We start from the raw sequence: 21649 nt of genomic DNA, 5'->3' as shown, positions 1-21649 counted from the left end.
TATATATATATATATATATATATATATATATATATATCAATATCATAGTTTATGACTTTTGTAGATGGTCAATCACAAATAGGTTGACTTTTTACAAACTTATATTTTTTTAAATATCCAGTAAGGATCATATGATATAAATTATGAATTAACACGATATAATTTGTAATTTTTTATATGTAAAAATATATCTACTGTTTTTTTTTGGAATGCTTGCTACCAGACCTCATATATTGATCCATCTGTTATTCTCCTCATATTTTGGACAATCTGATTTAATGTAAATTAGATAAAATATATCAATTCGTGACCTTTGGCTTAAACTAAAATAGGACGAGAACAGATGAAAAAACTGTACATAATATCATTCATTAAAATTCAACAGAACTTTAAACTTTGGTATATAAAAAAGTATCGAAGCTGTACAGAAAATGACACAGTTTTAAACTATGTAAAAGTTATTAAGCTTGACCATTTTTTGTTCGGTATGTTATGGTTGTCTATTATATAATACAATATAACTAAAAAGATATTGGTTTTGACTTTAAAAAACTGAATTCCCATTAATCCTCATTCAAAAATCCAACTGTTTTTAAAGTCGGAACACACACGCACACGCGTGGTCTTTTGGAAATTCGATCCATTTGTAAATCTTGCATTTACGGATATTGTACTTTTAAAGGAAAACTCTATAAATTAATGTCGACAAGATAATATGTTCAACCAAAAGGCCTTTGACCTAGCGGTATGTGAGTCATTTACTAAATGTGAGGACGATGTGCGAGTTTTTTTGTTATATTTGATGTATATAAACATTATATACTTTAAAAAATATATGTTTATTTTCTTGTTCTTTGTATATTAATATATGAACATCTGTTTATATATGAATATTTATTTATTTTTAAAATGTTTTATTTAAATTATTACGTTTGTGTTTATTTCCATTTATTATTTTATAATTATATTTTACAATTTTTAAATATTTTTTTAAAAACTTTATTCTGATTAGAAAAAAATATTGAATATATCTACTTACTATTTTAATTTTAATATTTTAAATACGATTTTGTTAATTGTGACGAATCAGAAAACCTTAAAAAAAACAAAATTTAATTTCATTTTTATAAATATTTATGCAATGGATACGTGGTCGTTTCGTTTTCATATCTTCCAGCTTGCAATTAGCTGCCCATCCCGTGTGCTGCTATCACTACTGCCGCCACCAGCAACTTCCTACCCCTTTACCCCACTTATAATAAATTTCTTTCGACTCTTCCATCAAAATCAAATAAAACCCATCAAATTTAAACACCGTGTTGTCAAGTTACTGTATCGACAACTTTATCTATATAAGATTTAAGGGTCGTTCATCTAAACATTTACCTGATAAGCATTTACCGGTAGAATTCAACACCATCGTTTACTTATCGGGTAAGATTTTATTCACTAAAATGCATCGTGTGCAACAATTTATCCCAGTAAAACGCTAACCATGGTAAGAGTTTTTATTTTCACTTACCGGGTAAGACTCTCGATTATTGTATTTGCTCTTACCGGGTAAGATTCTGAGTCTTTGTCATATTCATCTGGTAAAGTAAAGTGACTTGGTAAGCGCTTACCCGAATAAGCGTTTGGTAAACTACACCTTGATAAAAATCAACCAACACACCTCCTAATTTGTACGTTAAAATGTAGAAAAAAGGGAAGGTGACAATGACATGTATGAGTGTGAAAATGATAAAAACATCCATTTATAGGTTGTTTGGTTAAGACTATTAAATGAAAAATGACGGGGAATAAAAATAAGAATGAATTTGCATTCTGTCGGTTTTAACCTGGAATAAAAATTTGGGCTTTTAAAAGAATGAATTTGTTATATAATATAAAACCGAACGGTAATCGAGTTACTGGATTAGGTCTGTGGTTTTAGTGGTAAACGGGCTATCTCGATCGAACAAAACCATATCTATTAGTCGAATCAAATCCTTTTGATTCGTTTGGCTTGACATTTCAGTCAGTTAATTTGACTGTATGAACATAATTATCAAGCCGAGATTATTGATTTAAGTGACACTGTGAAAATACTTTTGAATGTTTTTTTATTTAAAGTTGGCAAAAAATGATATTTGTTAACGATAAAATGAAAACTGGGACGACTAAAATGTAAGAAATCATGAACTTGATGATCGTTATGAATTTTACAAACGAAATAGTTAATCTACAAAAATATAAGAGTTGAAACTTAAAAGCCTTATTTATTTTTCATATTTAATAATAATTATCTTAAAAAGTAAGTTGTGATTTTTAACAAATAAATATTAAAAGTAGTTTTAGGGGCTGTTTGACAGTTGCTGAATGGTTTGTTTCAGAATGATTAAGTCGTCAGAATGATTAAAAAACTCTTATGATATAGTGCAAAATAAAATATAATTGTTTGGTAATTGTTTACAATGAAATTATGGTGCTGAATGGTTAAGGGAGGCCCACGATACAAAATCATTCAGAGGGTTTTAGAACCATTAAGAGACAAACTTTTTTTTGTCAAACAATATCCACCTCTTAACGATTCAGAGGTGAATCTTGTTTGGCAAAAAAAAGTATGTCCCGTAATGATTCTAAAACCTTCTGAATGATTTTGTATCATAGATCTCCCTTAACCATTAAGAGCCCTAATTTCATTGTACACAATTACCAAACAATTATATTTTATTTTGCACTATATATCATGAGAGAATCTTAATCATTCAGATCACTTAATCATTCAGCAACTGTTAGACAACCCCTAAAAAAAGCTGTTATAATATTATACAGAGAAAAAAATTGGTTTTTTTATATTTTATAAAATCTACTGAAAAGGGACTAAATATATAATGTTTTTGTCTCGGAGAGTTAATTATTAGTTTATTTATTAAATTATTATTTAATATTTAAAATAATAGTAATAATTAAGGAGTGGAGGGTACAGATTTCCGTATCTTTCCGTACGAGTTGTGCAAAATTTTGGTGGTTTCGCAGGAAGCCGCTTATTTGGGCCCAACCGACAGGTGCTCGTCAACTCAACATCATCCATCTCTAATTAATGCATTTTATTTTTTATTTTTTATTTTTCCATTTTTGACCACAAATATTCCAAATATACGATTTGCTTCTATATTTTATATTGAGTAATTGAATTAAATGATAATTTTGGTTTATTTAAATTGGTTTTTTATCATCTTTTTTGGGTTGATTTAAATGCCATTACTTTCGTAACATCCAGATTTGTAATATTACATATGAGGTAAAGACTAAAAATGCAACAAAAATATGCAATTATGACAACCAGTTCTGTAATTGCGACGATAAACTGGTTGAATTTGATATTTTCTTTGTCTTTTAATTAGGTCTTAGAAAAAATGGTTGGAAAGCCAATTTAAATGAAGAGAATGACTGTTTTGAGCTAATTTCTCGTTTATATTTTACATATAATTTAATAAAAATAAATTTTCAAAAACATATCTGGTGGGTATGTTATACTTTTTATTTATTTATAAAATTTGGAGATTTATATGTTATTTTTTCTATTATTTTAAAAAAGAGTTTATTATAATAGTTGAAGCAAAAATTAAAGGTTGCAAATCAGAAGGGTGGTGTCTGATTGGTTTGAGCTTAACTCCAAAGATCAAAAGTACCTGGAGGTCCAAGGTTCAATTCCAAGGTGGAACAAAAAATCCTCTTGTGGCCACGGATGTTCAAATGCGGTGACTCCGGACTATCTGCAAAACAAGTGGTCGCCATAAGATTAGTTCGGCTCGCATATCAGGTTGGATATACAGGTTAATAAAAAAAAAAATTTAAAGATTGCATGGTTGTTGAAATCGTATTATACTCTATTGGTAAAGTATTTCCTCATATGGAACATTAATTAGAATATCTTCAATAGATTTTTTAAATTTTATTTAATATGAAAATATAAAAATCCAAAGAAATATTACATTCTATTAATATTAAAATATTCAATATATTTCATAAAATATTAATTTTCTCTCGTAAATGTTTTATTTCAAGGTTTTTTATTGGTAGGAATATCATAAAAATATATTTTCTCTTTCTCTCGTGTCATTATTTTTGGGGAATTTTCTGAATTTGAAATTTTTCACTCTCGTATTTTCTCCATTTTAAAGAAAAGGTTTTTAGAGAATTTGTTAGAGTAAAAAAAACGTGCCTAAAATCAAGAAAATCTACATTTTCCTTTTTGGAGAATTTGTTGGAGATGTTTTTAACTAATAAATACTTATTGGTTTTGTGATCTGTAATTTAATAAAAGCCTTTCATTTCTGGTTATATATCTAATTTTTTTTGTTTAACCTGAATATTCAATCCACTATGCGAGCCAACTAATCATAGGGCAAGCACCTGTTTTGCAGATAGCCCGGAGTTACCGCATTTGAACCTCCGTGGCAACATGAGGATTTTTATTTCTTCTTGGATTTTAACACGAGACCTCCTGATACTTTTGACCTTTGAAGCCAAGCTTAAACCAATCAGACACCACCCTTATGGTTTAAATTATTCTTTATCATGTGAACAGAAAATCGATCTTCATAATATATTCTAATATCACCGATGAAAAATTCGTTAAATTTATAATAGAACTTTTTGCAATAACTAAGTATGTAGAATGAAGGATTTTCAAGCTATAACCCTTCATGAAACATTAAAATCCCTGCCCAATTAATTAATTACCGTTTAAAGGCGAAATACTACTGCTTACATATATCATCTTGAAGCTTTGGTTATGAACAAATACGTGTCATCGGTTGCCTTTCGTTGTTAATTAATTGACATTTATACTGGTTATATGTAACCACTGAACAACGTAATGAGTTATGCTTCATTTTGTAAGGCTGAATGAAACAAAAAGAAAACCATATAAATTTTTAAACAAGTTTTTAGTTCAGAATTTTATTTTGAACCTAGACACCTTTATCATGACAAGTTTTTCTCCCTTATGATGACTGCATGACCGCTATGGTGGGAACAATCTTCAGTGTGGTGAATACCCTTTTGTTATATCGATGATTTTGATTTTAGTTCACCAATTTCTTATTATACAATGTTTCGAACATTTAATCAGTAACCAAATATGTTTATTGAATTACTGGTTATGTATCTGTGTGATACAGTTTGATTCCGAAGTCAAGAACTCAAACAGTCAATCGTGTTTCATTCTATTCTTCATCCTTCTTTGTATTATTTTTATGATTATGTGGCTATCAATGTAATAAAATATCATTGTATAATTTGTATTAGTAGGATTCAACACTTTTATCATGTATTTGAATATATATATATATATATATATATATATATGTGTGTGTGTGTGTGTGTGTGTGTGTGTATGAAATGGTTCAAAGGATATCACCTTCATTTTACAAGAACACCCTTTTACTATAGACAATCACATGTGGTACTATTATTCTGTCACATACGATACTAAATCAAAGATGCGGGAGATTTTCCATGCGATCTTGGTTGCAGGCCAAGTCGCCCTTACACCACTAAGCCCCTCACAAATATTATCACATGTGATAAATGTATTGTTGATATGATATTATAATCTAACAAGACTATCACATGTGATGCTAAATCATGGACGCAGACAATCTTTAGCACGACCTAAATCGTAGAACACGTCGTCCGCATATCACATGGTCCCCTTGCATGTATTATCATATGTGTTAAGGGTGTTCTCGCGTTCTCGTAAAATGAAGGTGTTCTTGTTTAAACATCCCCACCACCCCCCCCCCCACACATATATATATATATATACATATATATATATATATATATATATACATATCTATATCGGGGTAAGATCAAATGTTAACCAAAGTTTTTGTGTTAACTTTGTTAACCGATCTTGGCCATTCAATCTTTCAATAAACGGTTGTGATTAATCATGATAAAAACTTATTTTTTTAAATTTAAAATTGCATAAAGATAAGTGAACAATGTTGAAAAAGGTATTTAGGTAAAAAAAATGTATGTAACTCCCATATCATTAATTAATTGGGAGTTACAAAATAAAAAATTCTATGATTTTTTTGTTAATGTAAGAACCATATGAACACAACTAYATATATATGAATCATTGTGTCAAATACGAACAAAAATTTGACATATATATGAACTTGGACTGCATAGCATTTATGCACACAATATGAACATAATAAGAATAACTGCTATACGAAAGGAAATAAATAAAAAAACAGGTATGAACACGATATGAACAGCTTGTGAACAATAGTTTCTTCATTATAAACACATTCAAGAGCGATACTTTGTCAATTGAAGTTTTATACATACATTGCATCCACACCGTTTAAGGTTAAGCCCTTGTTCATATATGTTTATGATCTTATATGGTTGTTCACCTCTTGTTCAATAATACTGTAGAAATATCGTAGAAATATGAACACATTATGAACGAGTGATGAACATGAACAATAGTACCGTAGAAATATGAACACAGTATGAACGAGTGATGAACATGAACAAGCCATATAGTGAGAGATTATCATAGAAATAGTATGAACACATAACATATATGCTATGAACACGTGGTGCAATTAAAGAAAAAACTATCAATACAAGATGAAATATAAAAAACACAACACATCGTAATGAACATAATTCGTTTTTCTAATAAAAATATTAATCTATTACCAAGACATTCGCTTTGGTTAATTTCTTCACTTCCCGAACTCGAACTACAATTGTCATCATCAACCATTTTAATCTTCTCACTGTTGTCGATTTCTTTTCCATTACATTTATCCATATTAGTTTGATCGATACCGAAAATTTTACTACAGTGTTTCCTATGCGAATTAAAAACTCATAAAACAATGAACATGGAAAATCAAGATTAAAAAATATATTATATATATATATATATATATTAATATTATAAATGCATATGTAAATTGATTTGATGATTTGTAACTCCCCATTAATTGTTTGGGAGTTACATATCAAATCAATTTACTGAAATACCCTTGTAATTAACTTGTGAATATGACGTAAACCTACTAGAAGAATGAAATTTGATTGGTTGATATGGTTTGCAAAGTTAACACAAAATTGTTGGTTAACATTTGATCTTCCCTCTCTCTCTCTCTCTCTCTCTCTCTATATATATATATATATATATATATATATATATATATATATATATATATATATATATATATATATATCAGTTATTTTTATAGAGTTCAAACATGAGTGTTTGAAAAGTGGTATCCATACAATAATAAGTTGATAAATTTAAATTTTAACAGATTTTATAAAATGAGTTAAATATTTTATAATAGAATAATATTGAAATAGGTCATTGTTGAATTGGGTTGGTCAACAAATTGATGGGCTACAAAAAGCCACACAGGATTAGATTTTAGAGGGCCAATTTTATGTTTTTAGTCCATATAATTGGCATGTTGTTGGGGGCAACTTATATAAAAGCCATTTAAAAATATCAGAAAAAATGTTCCATCGATAAAATGTCGATGAATGTTTTACATGTGAAAAAACGTTTATAAAAAAAAGATTCATAATCACAGGTAGGGGAGCCAACCGAAAGTAATCCGATGTCTAATCGAGTTGAAAATTCTTCAAACTATAGGTAGTGTGTTGGAAAGGGATTATGATCATTTGGATTTTTAATAAGATCGTTAAGTATCTGTTAACACGTACACTAGTCAATTATACCATCACGTACCCTCTTCATATACATATATTTTCAATCTCTTCTCGATCCATATATAACTCCTTCGTATATGTGTTCAGTAAATGTGAACATATACATGCAAATTAAGAAAAATAGTTGAATATGATATTCTTATAAGAAGTATCGATAAGTAATTATACCAAATGATTGATGACGAAAAAAGATTTTTTTGAGTATAGAACAACATATTCAAGGTAACAAGAATATTTTGATGTATCAAAGTATTAACCCGACTAACCCAAACAGCCCATACGGTATGAGTTGGGGGTTGTGTTGCACTGTGGTTTGGGTTGGGTGAGTTGAGATTTTCCAAACTATAAACATTGAGTTGAGTTGTTGAAATACCTACAACACGATCAACCCAACCCATGAGCACCCCTAATCACAAACACAAAAAAAAATCTCGTGAAACAATATGAATCATATCTTGAAATCAAACTCATTAGATGGTTTTGATTGATTTTCACAGGTCTCGCTTTACATATGTTGTCTCATTTATAAAAAAAATATATTTGAAATTGATTTTTACAGTTTATACCTTTTTGACAGTTTCTATATGATTAGCAGTTTTTTTATTAACCTGGATATCCAACCCACTATACGAGCCGACTAATCCTAGGGCGACCACCTGCTTTTCAGATAGCCTGTAGTCACCGCATTTGAACCTCCGTGACCACAAAAGGATTTTTATGATGAGCAGTATGTTGTGGAGAAACTATAAAAAACTAGCAAAATGACCAACATACAATTTTCATTGCATGAGGTACACAAATTTGTTGCAACACAAGGTACAAGTTTAACTACCTAAAATACAAAGTCATCATGAGATATGCATAGATCTGTAGTAAAGGATAGAACGACTGTTTTCATAAAGATACCAGACTGTTTACATGTGACAACGCCAAAAATGTTCAAAAAACCGAGTTCTTTAGCGACAAACTTAATGAAACAGTCGAGTTAGTTTTGATCACCGATCGTCCCATCAAATTGCAAATTCGGGCATCCTAAAATACGTTTCTCTTGTAGCGGTGGCAAACTGATGCCTATGCTTTTCAGCATCGGGAGATCCTCTAGATGCAGTGTGTTTAACCACCGTAATTTGCTGTCAACCGAGATGCTGTGAGAAAATAGAGTCTGCAACTTCTCACAGGACCTGATCTTGATGATCTTAATGTTCCTTAACGGAAAACATGAACCGTTAACATTTTCGCTATACAAGCTCTTCAAACTAGTTGCACCCGAGATCCATAACGTCCTCAAATCTTTCGCAAATTCAAAGTTCTCGATTTGTTTTACTTTTGGACATTCGCAAATTTTGAGGGTTTGTAAAGACGGAAATGAGATGCCGATGGTTTTCAGTTCTGGTAGTTCCCGTAGATGCAAAGTTTCTAAATATGGAAGTTCGAGTTTACTGTCAGCTTCGGATAGAGACGCTATCTTGTCACAGTGTTTGATTTCAAGAACTTTGAGGTTCTTTGGCAGCCATGATGACGAAAACACAGTTGAAAGCTGTGGACATCCGTCTAAATACAAAGTCTTCAGATTGTTGAACCACCCAATCGATTGTTTCCCGTTACATATCCTCGTTAAACGACGATTATTTGAAACTCCCAGATTCTGTAGCCCAATTCCTGATACGGGATCGTCTTTTGTTTCATTTTGATCGAAAATAGTGACCATTTCATCACATCTTTCGATCCAACAATCCTTTAAATCCTTGAGAATGGAGACGCTTAAAGCAGAAAACGAACTGTTGAACTTATTGTCGATCAGAAAGACCAAGTTGATGTGATCAATAATGTTCTCGATACCCTTTGGGAATTGGTTGAATCCACGTATCTGCAATGACCTGTTTTCCATAAACGCATGAGTTCGGAGGTGAACATCTGCAAAGACAAGTTCATGTCTACGAAGATTGTTATTCGCAGTTTCACCTTCTGCCATGAATGGAACCGCACATAGATGGAATGTTCCTTGTAGCGATGGACTTTTCTTCAGAATATGAAGAAATTGGGTGCCGCTAATAAACAGCGGTGGTTTGTGATCATCAGATAACCGACAAATGTTCCACTGATCTTGATTCATCTCTTTCGACAAGATGTTTGGAAACTCAAGGTAGTCAAGATGAGTTAATGAAGATATCTCGTGAGGTAGTTTCAGACCGGGTGCTAGTAGATTGTTGATCTCCATATCTGGAAAATCTTCCACCATAACACAATCTTTGAGCAGGAGCTTTCGTAGGTTTTTGAAACTGCTAAAGTTAGGTAAACGCTTGATCGATGATCCCGACAGATCCAAAACTTCAAGATTACTAAGGTGATCCAAATTCGGCACTGCTTCTAAGCGTCTACAACCAGCAAGAGAAAGATGGGCAAGGTTCTTGAGGTTCGACATGGGTGGTAGCTGTCCAATCGGGGTGCCGGAAAGGTCAAGAAACTGAAGGTTGATCATATCTTTCACGGGTTCAACTCCGTTAGGTGCCAAAGAGGTAATACAAGCAAGATTTAGCACTTCAAGATTCAATAAAGATACATTCAATTCAAGATTCTGCAAAATGGTGCAGTTCTTCAGTACAAGCTGCCGGAGGTTGCTAGGGTTTGAAAGGGCAGGGAGGTACTTGATCTTTGTTTCCGAAAGATCAAGCTTTTGAAGAGAAATCATTGTTTCAAAAGAGGGATTTGCTATATCTTCTAAAGAACCACAATGTGAGACATCAAGAACCTCCAATTTTGTAGCAGATTCTAGAGATGGCAACTCTACCAAGGATGCACAGCGAGATAGGAGTAGTTCACGAAGATTGGAAAGATTGGAAAGGGATGGCAAGATTTTAAGATTAGTTTGTGAAAGATTAAGAACACGAAGACATTTCATACGGTCAAAGAAATCATCCTCGATGGCAATGAGATTCTTTGAACCCGAAAGATCAAGTACCTCAAGGTGTACAAGGGGGTTGATGCATGAAAGTTGTTGTAACCGAAGGCAATTCTTAAGATGGAGATAACGCGGATAAGCTATGTTAATAGGTAAACGATCAACGGTAGTTCCTGATAGGTCCATGGTTTGAAGTGAAATTAGATTAGTTAAACTAGGATCATGAAACTCTTCAAAATTGGTAGAACCAGAGAGATCAAGAGTTCGGAGACTTTCTATTGAAGTCAAGCTCCGTAATCTACCGAGGTTTTTACAATCACGCAATAGCAAATGAGTTAGTTTTTTAAGATTTATGAGCAATGGTGTGGTTAAAACCATGGTATTAGAAAGATTAAGGATCTGAAGATCCTTAAATTCCAAGAAATTTTTATCGACATAATCCAAAGAGACGTTACCAGAGAGGTCAAGAACCAGAAGATGTTTAAGCTTTGCGAGACTTCTGACCCTTTTCAAGTGAGGACAATCCTTAATGACTAGCCACTTCAGTTCAGCAAGACCGTAAATAGAGTTGGGTAAAGAAGTGATTTGCAGTTCAGAGAGATTAAGGCTTTGGAGTTTTGGCATGTTATCGAAGATTTCTGGTTTCATATCATTGAAAGATCTAGCACCAGAAATTTCAAGAACACACAGAGCTTTCAGAGGTAGATTGATGTCTTCCAAAAACACACATCCTCTAAGCACAAGAACACGAAGTGTGTCCATCATAGCCAATGGCTGAACCAATGAATTGATGGTGGGATTGAATAAAGCAAGAACTTGAAGTTCCTTTTCAGGTTCAAGGAAGCCCATGAGGTCTTTTTCGCTAAAATGGGTTCCATCTAACAGTAAGGTCGAAAGATTTTGACCAACTTCCTTTATCAATTGTTTCCGTCCTTGATTCTTCCCGGTCTTACTTGTCCATGGTGTTTTTAGCATTCCATCATTATGTGTGATTGTCCCAAAACCTTCCGTATCAGACATGAAAACCGTCGCCAACCCAAGATAAGGGATTTGGTCAAGACATTGGTACAGATCATCAACGTTTAAAAGTGATTTGTCCATGAAAACATAACCACTTTCTTGCTCTTTAAGTAAGCCACAATCCATAAGCTCCATAAGAACATGATGACCCTTTTCGTACAACTCTGTCATACTATTGAAACCGAGATATCCTTCTAAGATCCAGTAAGTTATCAGCTCATTGTAATGAACACTTCCAGAATCACGAAAGAAATGGTGACCATCCCACCATAAATCTTTTAAAACACCTATTGGCAACACATCGTGCATCCTGCACAATAACTTGTTCACACTGTACTCTTCAGAAGCTTCTTTCAACTCCTTTTCTAGCATAGATACTCCGAAAGCATTTAGACCAAAGTAGTTCAAGACTTTTGCTATCATTGAAACTGTACCAGGAAAATGATTACTTTTTTCGATGAAATTTTCACCTAGAGATCGGATTCTTGGAGACTGTCTCAATTGAACATCAATTTTTTCTATCAATAAAGAGCTAGAATCTGCTCTAGGCAATCCTTCCACCTTAACCGTGAACAAATCTTGAATATCCTTGCTTGATCTAGAGATTATAACTGTTTGTAGCTTTATATCATCAGCATGACCAAATAACATTTCTTCCCATTCTAACAAAAACTTATCTTCATTTGCCTTTGATTCCTCTTCGTCATCTGGAATATCATCTAGAATTAGAAGAATTTTCCTCCTCTTCAGTTTTTTCCTAATCTCATCGATCAAAAACTCTAAGTTCTCCTCCTCATCACTAATCCTTTGCTCTTTGAGGTCATCCTCAACCTCCCACTCTTCATTATTCGGAAATAAGCATAGTTGGCGAGCAATACTTTCGGATAGAGATTTTCTGTCATAGTTTCTGCAGATAAACACCCAGAGTGTGCAATCAAATAACTTATACCTAATGCCATGGTCACTTACCCTCTTTGCCATCCATGTTTTCCCAACTCCTTGAGACCCAAAAAGATTTACTTTGTTGTTATGTTGTAGGGCTTCATATATCTTCTTCAGTTGCTGAATTGAACTCATCCTCTCCATTACTATACAAGTATTCTACAAGTGTAATTTGTGGAAACAAGTCAGTTTAGAGATACAAATTAGGTTTCATTTGACACAAACATTTTCTATGTTCAGATTAAATGGTCTGGTCCATTTACAACTATAATGGTTATTTTGAAACCAAGTGTCAAACTTTGTTTTTGTCTTGGAGCATCTAAAGTAGAGATTTCTCTTGAGGTTCTTCTGCAAGTTCTAATAAGAACATCTACCGTGGCCTTAGGTTCTTATAAGAACCCACGTGCTTGAACAAGAATTTATATTGTGGAAACATGAGGTTCTTGTAATAACTTTTATAAAGGTTTCTATTTTGCTGAGCAAACGTTAATTGCCAGGATAAAACAGAAAAAGAAATCCTTGTAAGAACCTCTACTGTGGATGCTCTTAGCTGACTCTCCAGCAAGTTCGATAAAATGCATTAATCCTTTTAAAGATGTCATGGAAAAGAATTATATTTCAGGCACAATGTTCTTTCTGAGTATTTTCGTAATTAGAAGAGTTAGTTTTGAGAGCCAGGCCAGATATAATTATTACACTTGTCCCGAAACACAAAACGTAGATCACAGATTTGAAAGCATCTCCAACAACTATGCTATAATTTTTCTAAAATATAGTATCAAAAGTTAAAATCTCTAAAAAATTAAATCCAACTACAACAGCTACTCTATTTTAGCAATTATATTATTATCAATATTATTAAAATATTATTTTCTCTCTCCTAAACACTTAATTTTGATGTCTCTTATTGGTGAGAAAGAATTAAATATTATTTCTCTCTCTTAAATATGGAGTTTTAGAGATTTCTTTAAATTTGGAGATTTCTACCCCCTCTCTCTCTTTTTCTCTCTATTTTAGAATATGTATAACATAACTGTTGGAGCAAAAATATCTCCAAAATCTCTATTTTAACATAGCTGTTGGAGATGCTCTGTGGTTTCTGCATCTATATCACTAATCAAGACTTGCCTTTCTCCCCAATTTGAACCACAGGTATAACAGGAATTTACCATGTAAAGAAACATATAGGGTTGCATTATTTATTGATTGATTTTTTATTACAAAACCAATCACTTATCCTCGTAAAACTGTTGAAAGAAATTTCAAAAAACGAGCAATTTGGAAAAAAGGGCATAAATTTAAATGCAATAAAGGCAAAAGTACTTAACAACTTGTGTAAAACCATGCAAAATGCAGTATATTTCGTCCTTTACAATTACAGTAGTTTGCTTGCCTGGAAACTAAAGTATAACGATCAGAATAATCCCATGTTAAATACAGTAATGGATCTAAAAGCCATAAACTGATTTTTTTTAAAACTTTTAAAGCACAAAGATCGATAATATAATTCAAAATTTATAGAACGAAATAGCATGGTGTTGGATTTGTGAAGTACTGAAAAGACGCATACAGTAAAAAGAATGGATCATAACTTAATGCACAATCGATTACGAGATGAGATAGATGACACATTAATTGCATACTACTTGAGAATATGAAAGGGAAAAACCTGATAGTCGAGCAGTCTTCACTTCCAATGATTTGAATCTCCAGTATACAAACTGCAACGTTAGTGTGGTTTTTGGGGGTACTTATAGAGCTTTGGTTGTCAACTTTTCATAATGAGTCTATATGAAGAGTCTGTGTCTGTGTGTCAAAAGACCTAAAATTTGTTCAACTTATATAACAAGATTTGCACGGAATTTAAATGGATATACAAAGACGTTGCTAATAAAATTTTAACCATCTGAACACAAATAAAAAGAAGCCTTCATCTTCAAATTGAAGTGCATAATTGATTGAAGATCACTGGACGTTTCGAATAAATGAGGAGGATACCTTTTTTTTATTCTTGGCATTGATAAAGGAAAAGGAACAAAACAGAAAGCAAATTCCAATCGTAAAGAAGGGGTACTGTAATCAGACCAGATGAATAAAATTTTCGTGAGGTTCCGTCCTCTCTACCCAAAAAAAAAAGGTTCAAACCAGGGGCACCTAAGAGCAACTCCAATCTCATCACCAAAAAACACACCAAAAACACCAAATATGGTGGGCCCATAAACATTAAAAAAACCTCAACTCCAATCACATTTAAAAAAAAAAAAACCAAATTTGTGGACCCCACATTGACATAACATATTTTATTTACTATTTTTAATAACAGTATTTATAATTTCTAATAGATATTATAATAATAAATAATTAGTAATTAATTTATATAACGAAGAAATGTAAGAAAAAAGATAAAATTTTAATTAATAAATTTTATATTAAAAAAGATTACATTGGTTCAAATAGCATAAATTAAAAAAAACCACGTTTATGTTTATCCGGTATTATATTTGTAAAACCTAAAAATTAATATTTATAATTATTTATTTATAATTTATTAAAAAAAATATTTATTTATGAAATGGTGGTGGGGACCACCCTTTTGCTGTCAAAGTCTCCCACGGCAAATTTGCCGTTCAAAATTCACCACCGGCAAACTTTTGCCGTCTTCACCATGCGGTTGGATCCAAAAGAACGGTAAAACTAGGGTTTTGCCGTTCGATTGGAGTTGCTCTAAATAATGGAGGATGATACGTTAACGATTTTCTCGAATGGTTGAGTCCTTAGGTGCTAATAACTTCTTAGGACTCGGTTTTGGTTAGCATCATGTTTGGAACAAGAATAAGAAAGAAAATTGACAAAAAAAGGTAAAATTGAAGCTTGATTTTGTGAAAATCGCGATGCATTAATAAACAATTAAGTTCCAATAAACAAGTTTGGAATTGTTTTCTTTTGCGTTAATGGTTTGAAACGTCCTGCTTTACACGTTGTATCAGTGTCTACAACGAGCCCTAGATCAGGGACGGGTCTAATTTTTTTTTCAAACGGTGGCACCATATAATTAATATAGTATAATATACATCTAAAAATAATTACAAAAAACTTAGTTTTTATAGTACCGATGGGGCTGTAAACGAACCGAACGTTCAGCGAACCGTTCGGCGGGAAATTTGTTTATTTAATAAACGAACGAACATGAACTATTTTTTTGTTCGTTTAGTTAAACGAGCGAACATGAACAAGAGTCTCATTCGTTCATTTACCGTTCGTTTACGTTCGTTTATGTTCGTTTATATATTAAGTTTAATATATTATCTTTTATTTATTTACTTTGAATTCAAATAATATTTATTTATGTTCGTTTAGCCCGTTCGTTTATGTTCGTTTGTTTACGTTCGTTTAGCATGTTTACGAATGAACATAAACGAACACGAACACACCTTATTTCTAAACGAATGAACACAAACATAAAGATTTTCGTTCATTTACCGTTCGTGTTCGTTCGTTTGTTCGGTTAAGTTAAACGAACGAACATGAACAAGCCTCCGTTCGTGTTCGTTCGGTTCGTTTACAGCCCTAAGTACTGATAAACAACTCCTAAACTTGTATCCTATGTGTCTTCATCTTTTGAAAACGATCAATATATACCAAAAAATAATTACAAAAAGTATGGTTTTGGTTATTTGGGCTTTGTTTTGTTTGGGCTTTAGTTGCACCATTTGGCTTTCAGGGAAATACGGTAGCAGCTTCTAAAACGATACGGTAGCACCATTAACAAACCTAAATTTTTTACCCTTCAGCGGCGAAATAATACGGTGGCACGTGCCACCCATGCCACCACATCAGGTCCGCCCATGCCCTAGATGCATATCAATCCACTGCCGCCATTGATGAATGCTTAAGTTCAAATCCGATTCTTCGAGCCATTGTTGAATATTTCATGCTAATATAACTACATTTAAGATATGATTCATTTGAGGTTTGTCTATGAAAGAACCTCTAGATGCAACGTGTTTAAACATGGCAATTTGTACCCAACTGAGTAGTGGTGTGCAATTTCTCCCAACACCCGATCTTGATGATCTTAATGTTCTTCAGCGACAAACATGAACATATAACATTTTCAAGCACCGGGAAACTAAGAGCTTTACAATTGATGAAATCACGATTCTATTGGTTTCCGCTAAACAATCTCTTCGAACTAGTTGCACCTGAGATCCATAAGTCTTCAACTCTTTGGCAAATTCATAGATTTTCCTCAATTTTCTTCAATTTGGGGAATGCACAGATTTTGAGAGTTGATGATACAGACATGATAGGACGATTCTCGTTAGTTCCCGTAGATGCAAAGTTTCTAAAAATGGAAGTTCAAGTTCACTGTTGTCAACTACAGATAGAGATACTATCTTGTCACAATATTTTATTTGAAAATTTTAGAAGGTCTTTGGCAGCCATGATGATGATAACAGTCAAAATACAAAGTCTTCAGATTGTTGAAGCTCCCCAAAAGTCGTTTTCCATACAGGTTTGAACTATTTATCGATCGACTTTTTATTACAAACCAGTTTTTATCCTTATAAAACTGTAGGAAAGAAATTTCCAAAAACTAGCAATTTGGAAAGTATTTCCCAAAAAAAATATTAATATTATGCGGTTAGGAAACAGGAGGAGGGAAATAAACATTAATATCAGATAATTATGTTTTTGGGTTTTATAAAGAAATGGGAAATAGGAAGCATATAATTTTTAAAATTTTATTTATATAATTTAATTAGTAATAAATTTTAGGGAAATTAATTAAAATAACCATTTTGATCATTCACATCTTAGTCATTTCTTTTCCGAAATTATGAAAATAGACATATGTTCGCAATTGACAGATCCGTCATTTGCGGAGGAGTGAAAGTGCAAAAAAAAATGAGATTTCGAACCCGATACGTAATTGTAGGGATCAAATATGTAAACTTGGAAAAACACATCTGCAATTGCAAATATACTTTTGCGGACCTATTAACTAATTTACATATTTGGTCCCTGTAATTGCGGATCAGGTTCAGAAACTTCATTTTTCTTTTCCACTTTAACCCTTCTATAAATTGCGGACCTGTCAATTACGGACCTATGACTATTTTTGTAATTTTAAGAAAGAAATGACTAAGAGATGAAACCCACCGTGAAAATGACTATTTTAATTAATTTTTTAAATTCTAATTAATATATGAAAATATTGTTATAAAATACTGTGGGCCCAGATCAAATAAAACAAAGTATGGAAGAATCTTGATTCTTTTGTATTATAAAGAAAGAAATATTCCAATGTTAACTTCAAATTTGAGAAAAGAATATTCTCAAAAACAAAGATAACTTGGAATCAAAACATACCTCACAAGAGAACTATTATCTTTTAACTTAAAATGTCAGTAAGACAACCATAAGGGTGGTATCTGATTGGTTCGAGTTTGACTCCAAAAGTCAAAAGTATCAGGAAGTCTCAGGTTTAAATCCAAGGAGAAATAAAAATCCCCTTGTGGCCACGGAGGTTCAAATACGGTGACTCCGGGCTATCTGCAAAGCAGGTGGTCGCCCTGAGATTAGTCGGCTCGCATAGCGGATTGGATAGCCAGGTTAATAAAAAAAAATGTCAGTAAGACATTCAAGTTAAAGTTTCTTTAAATACACTTATGTCTCATACCGTTAATTGTTTAAAAAATCTACTCATTTGTATAATAATCAGATATCTAACATATTTATTATTAAGACAAAATCGGTAGCAACTTGAGGACGACATGCGGTCTCTGATTACTAATGAATAAATTGATAAATACGGATTTGAAAGAAAAGAAATTCAAAAAAATTTCAGACAATTTTTTTTCTGAAACAAAAGAAGACGATATTTAATTTCTTAACATATACTATTTTAATAAATGAGTAATAAAAAGAAGGGTTATAGAAAGCCATTATATATATAAAAAAAGGTAAGATAAATAATTTGTGATATATTGCTTCATAAAAGGGAGTATATATATATATATATATATATATATATAGGGATGTTATTCTACACTCTTTGCCATTCCTACACCCTATACAACCCTCATCTCAACCATTCAATTTTTAATCAATTAATTGTTTCCTAATATAAAGTATTAATCATAATTAATAAACTCTATTCATATTCCATAAATATTCAAATCATAATAAATGAACTCCAATCATTTCTATAAATATCTCAATTAATTGGGTTGCAAAGGTTGTACAAATGCACAAGGTTGTAAAAGAAATATACCCTATATATATATATATTCTTTTGGCTCCTTGTCATTTGATTTGGAGAATCAACCTCAGAAGAAAGGAACCGTTAGCAAAGACGCTTAGGCTAATAGAAAAGAAAAGTATAAGCTGACTCATACCATATCGTCCGATCCTATCTCTTGTTATTCCCATTTCTTATAATCTTGAAGAAAAAAGTAAAATATCTGACAACATAAGTAGATTATGTGGCAAAAACGCCACCAATGTGTAACACATTAAGTTGGTCAACTTCTTTTGAGCATATAGGACACCGCACCATCAATAGACATATCTTTGTTTTTTTATTAATTATTTGGGTGGTAAACATGACACAAATGACCCTCTCTCATCTTTATAAAGGTGAGAGATACATAGATGTTATTTGCCATTAAACTTCAACTTTCATTCATACCATATGGCAGAGAGAATGAGCGAGATTAAGCACTTTAGCCACAAAGAACATCCATTGAAGCTAATTGGTAGTTTGGAGATGGTTGTAGGTGGTGATGATGAAAAGAAAGAAACCGTTTGTTGTTATGGATGTAGAGAACCTATATTAGGTGGCTTTGCATATGGTTGCACCTCGTGTTCTCATTTTTTGCATGAGAAATGCGCAAACCTTGCAACTGCTATCTTTCACCATTTCCATCCCTTGCATCCCCTTATACTCGTTACTCGTACGTCTGAGGGTTGGAATTGTAATGTGTGCGATAGTCGAGGACTGGTGAAGGGTTTTAGCTATTGGTGTATGAGTTGTGACTTTGATGCATGCACGAAATGTGGTCTTGCTGTTGCACTCGTGGAGGAAGCATTGATCGAGTTTAAACATGAAGGTCACCCGCAACACACTTTAACCCTTCAATCAAGATCTGCTTCATTCCGATAAGGATGAAGACTTATTCTATCAATGTAGTAGTTGTGATTTTTGGATGCACAAGACTTGTGCTTCCTTAGCCCCCACCATTGATCTACCCCACCATCCTAATCATCCTCTCGTTCTCGTCTATTCGCTCCCGGATAATTTTTATAATTTTAGGTATTACTGCGAGTTCTGCAACAAACTCATCCTAAAAAACGGTTGGTTGTATCATTGTGCAAACTGTAGATACTTTGCCCACATTAAATGTGCCTTAAACGCAGATCAACCTTCCATTCCAAGGTCAAACTTTTTCTTTTCTGATTTTTGTTTTTACTTTTATGTGAATGCTTCTTCTAAATTGAATATATCATTTCAGCAATGCTCCAGATACTTATACTGCTGAAGGACGCACAAATGATTTTATGCAATTTCCCTTGTCACATGCATTCACAGATCCACTAAAGTTTCTTCATTCGGAGAAGGTATCTTTAGATGATGATGGTGCAATAGAAATTAGCCATTGGAGTCATGGTCATCCATTGAACCTTAGCGTTGAACCTCAAGGTAACAACATGCCCGACATTGGTTGTGATGATCCAATAGAGGCATGTAATGGATGTGTACGACCCCTCTCCCTTCCATATTATATTTGCAAAGATGGATGTTCATTTACCCTCCACAAATATTGTGCCGAATTACCGCTCACATTAGAACATCATCTTCACCCAGATCATCCACTTGATTTGGTAGACACCAGTGAAGATGAGTACTTTTATAGATGCAATGGTTGTTTTAGCCAATGCAACAATTTTGTCTACAAATGTATAACTTGCAAGTTCTACTTGGATGTGAATTGTGGATTTTTACCCAACACCATCATACATAAATCTCACAAACATCCTCTTACCCAAGTCATGGATCCCAAGCAACGTTGTAAGGCATGTAACAGAATATATAGGGGTATAAGTTTTGCTTGCAAAGCTTGTAATTTCCAACTAGACATGTATTGTGCAATACGGTCTCCTCAGTCACTTACTCATAGGTATTGCAAAGGACATGAAATCCCATTGATGTATCCCCCGGTCGAAGATCATCCCGAAGATTTCTATTGTGATATATGCGAGAAGGAAATGCACCCCAAGTTCCCACTCTATCATTGTCACAAATGCAAGAATTCATTTCACCTACATTGCATTAATCGAATTGATTATTATGCAAATGTCGGGGTGGAGAAGACTATAATCAAGTCTTCTCATCACAAACATCCATTAATGTATGTTCGAAGAAAGACAACATGTGAGTATGTGTGTCTTTTTTGTAATCTTGATAATAATGGTCGTTTGATGCTTGAGTGTCTGATCGAAACATGTCCTTTTAGAATATGTTTTTCTTGTTTTTAAAATATCAAATAAGTCTCGTTTTTCGTATCTATGCGGCATGATTGTAAAGTACATGGAATGACTACTCATGTTTGTTCAAAGGTGTAATTTGTTACGTATGTTTTAACTTTACGATAATTGCAACTTGTCATGTGGCACTTGTTGGGTCTATAAAGATGGAACAATGTAAATTATGTGCAATAAATCTTGTTGGAGTCTTCTTCAAAGTTGGATGGCTGTGGTTTAGTGTTTGCAACAACAAACTTGGATGTTCAATTGCTATGGGTCTGAAAAGTTGAGATTTCCAGATGGTCCCTTTTTGATTGGGGTAATATTGATGGTTTACATGCAACTGCTATCTTTCACCATTTTCATCCCTTGCATCCCCTTATACGCACTACTCGTACGTCTGAGGGTTGGAATTGTTATGTGTGCGATAGTCGAGGACTGGTGAAGGGTTTTAGCTATTGGTGTATGAGTTGTGACTTTGATGCATGCACGAAATGTGGTCTTGCTGTTGCA

The 21649-nt window shown here is 32.9% G+C and overlaps 3 protein-coding genes across 3 annotated transcripts; 2 read left to right on the top strand and 1 right to left on the bottom strand.

Moving 5' to 3' along the window:
• Positions 1–8731: 8731 nt before the first annotated feature.
• On the bottom strand, positions 8732–12751 carry LOC112501737 (putative disease resistance protein At4g19050). Its single transcript, XM_025105443.1, has one exon. The coding sequence runs from the start codon at positions 12749–12751 to the stop codon at positions 8732–8734; it is 4020 nt and encodes a 1339-aa protein (XP_024961211.1).
• Positions 12752–19304: 6553 nt separating this feature from the next.
• Positions 19305–19775, top strand: LOC112501736. Its single transcript, XM_025105442.1, has one exon. It carries the CDS (start codon positions 19305–19307, stop codon positions 19773–19775), a length of 471 nt encoding a protein of 156 aa, XP_024961210.1.
• Positions 19776–19855: 80 nt separating this feature from the next.
• On the top strand, positions 19856–21239 carry LOC112501758. Its single transcript, XM_025105471.1, has 2 exons — positions 19856–20048; positions 20125–21239. The coding sequence occupies exon 2, from the start codon at positions 20171–20173 to the stop codon at positions 21146–21148; it is 978 nt and encodes a 325-aa protein (XP_024961239.1). The 5' UTR covers positions 19856–20048; positions 20125–20170; the 3' UTR covers positions 21149–21239.
• Positions 21240–21649: the final 410 nt, after the last annotated feature.

Source organism: Cynara cardunculus, unplaced genomic scaffold (assembly GCF_001531365.2).
Source record: "Cynara cardunculus var. scolymus isolate 2C unplaced genomic scaffold, CcrdV1 Un_Scaffold_509, whole genome shotgun sequence".
NCBI classification, from domain to species: Eukaryota; Viridiplantae; Streptophyta; class Magnoliopsida; order Asterales; family Asteraceae; genus Cynara; species Cynara cardunculus.
The sequence above is the reverse complement of the archived record's forward strand: the minus strand, read 5'-3'. Positions and strand labels throughout refer to the sequence as shown.

Bases quoted from the DNA above. Each gene is read 5' to 3' on its own strand.
- LOC112501736 (XM_025105442.1), top strand. From the start codon at position 19,305: ATGGCAGAGAGAATGAGCGAGATTAAGCACTTTAGCCACAAAGAACAT.
- LOC112501737 (XM_025105443.1), bottom strand. From the start codon at position 12,751: ATGGAGAGGATGAGTTCAATTCAGCAACTGAAGAAGATATATGAAGCC.
- LOC112501758 (XM_025105471.1), top strand. From the start codon at position 20,171: ATGCAATTTCCCTTGTCACATGCATTCACAGATCCACTAAAGTTTCTT.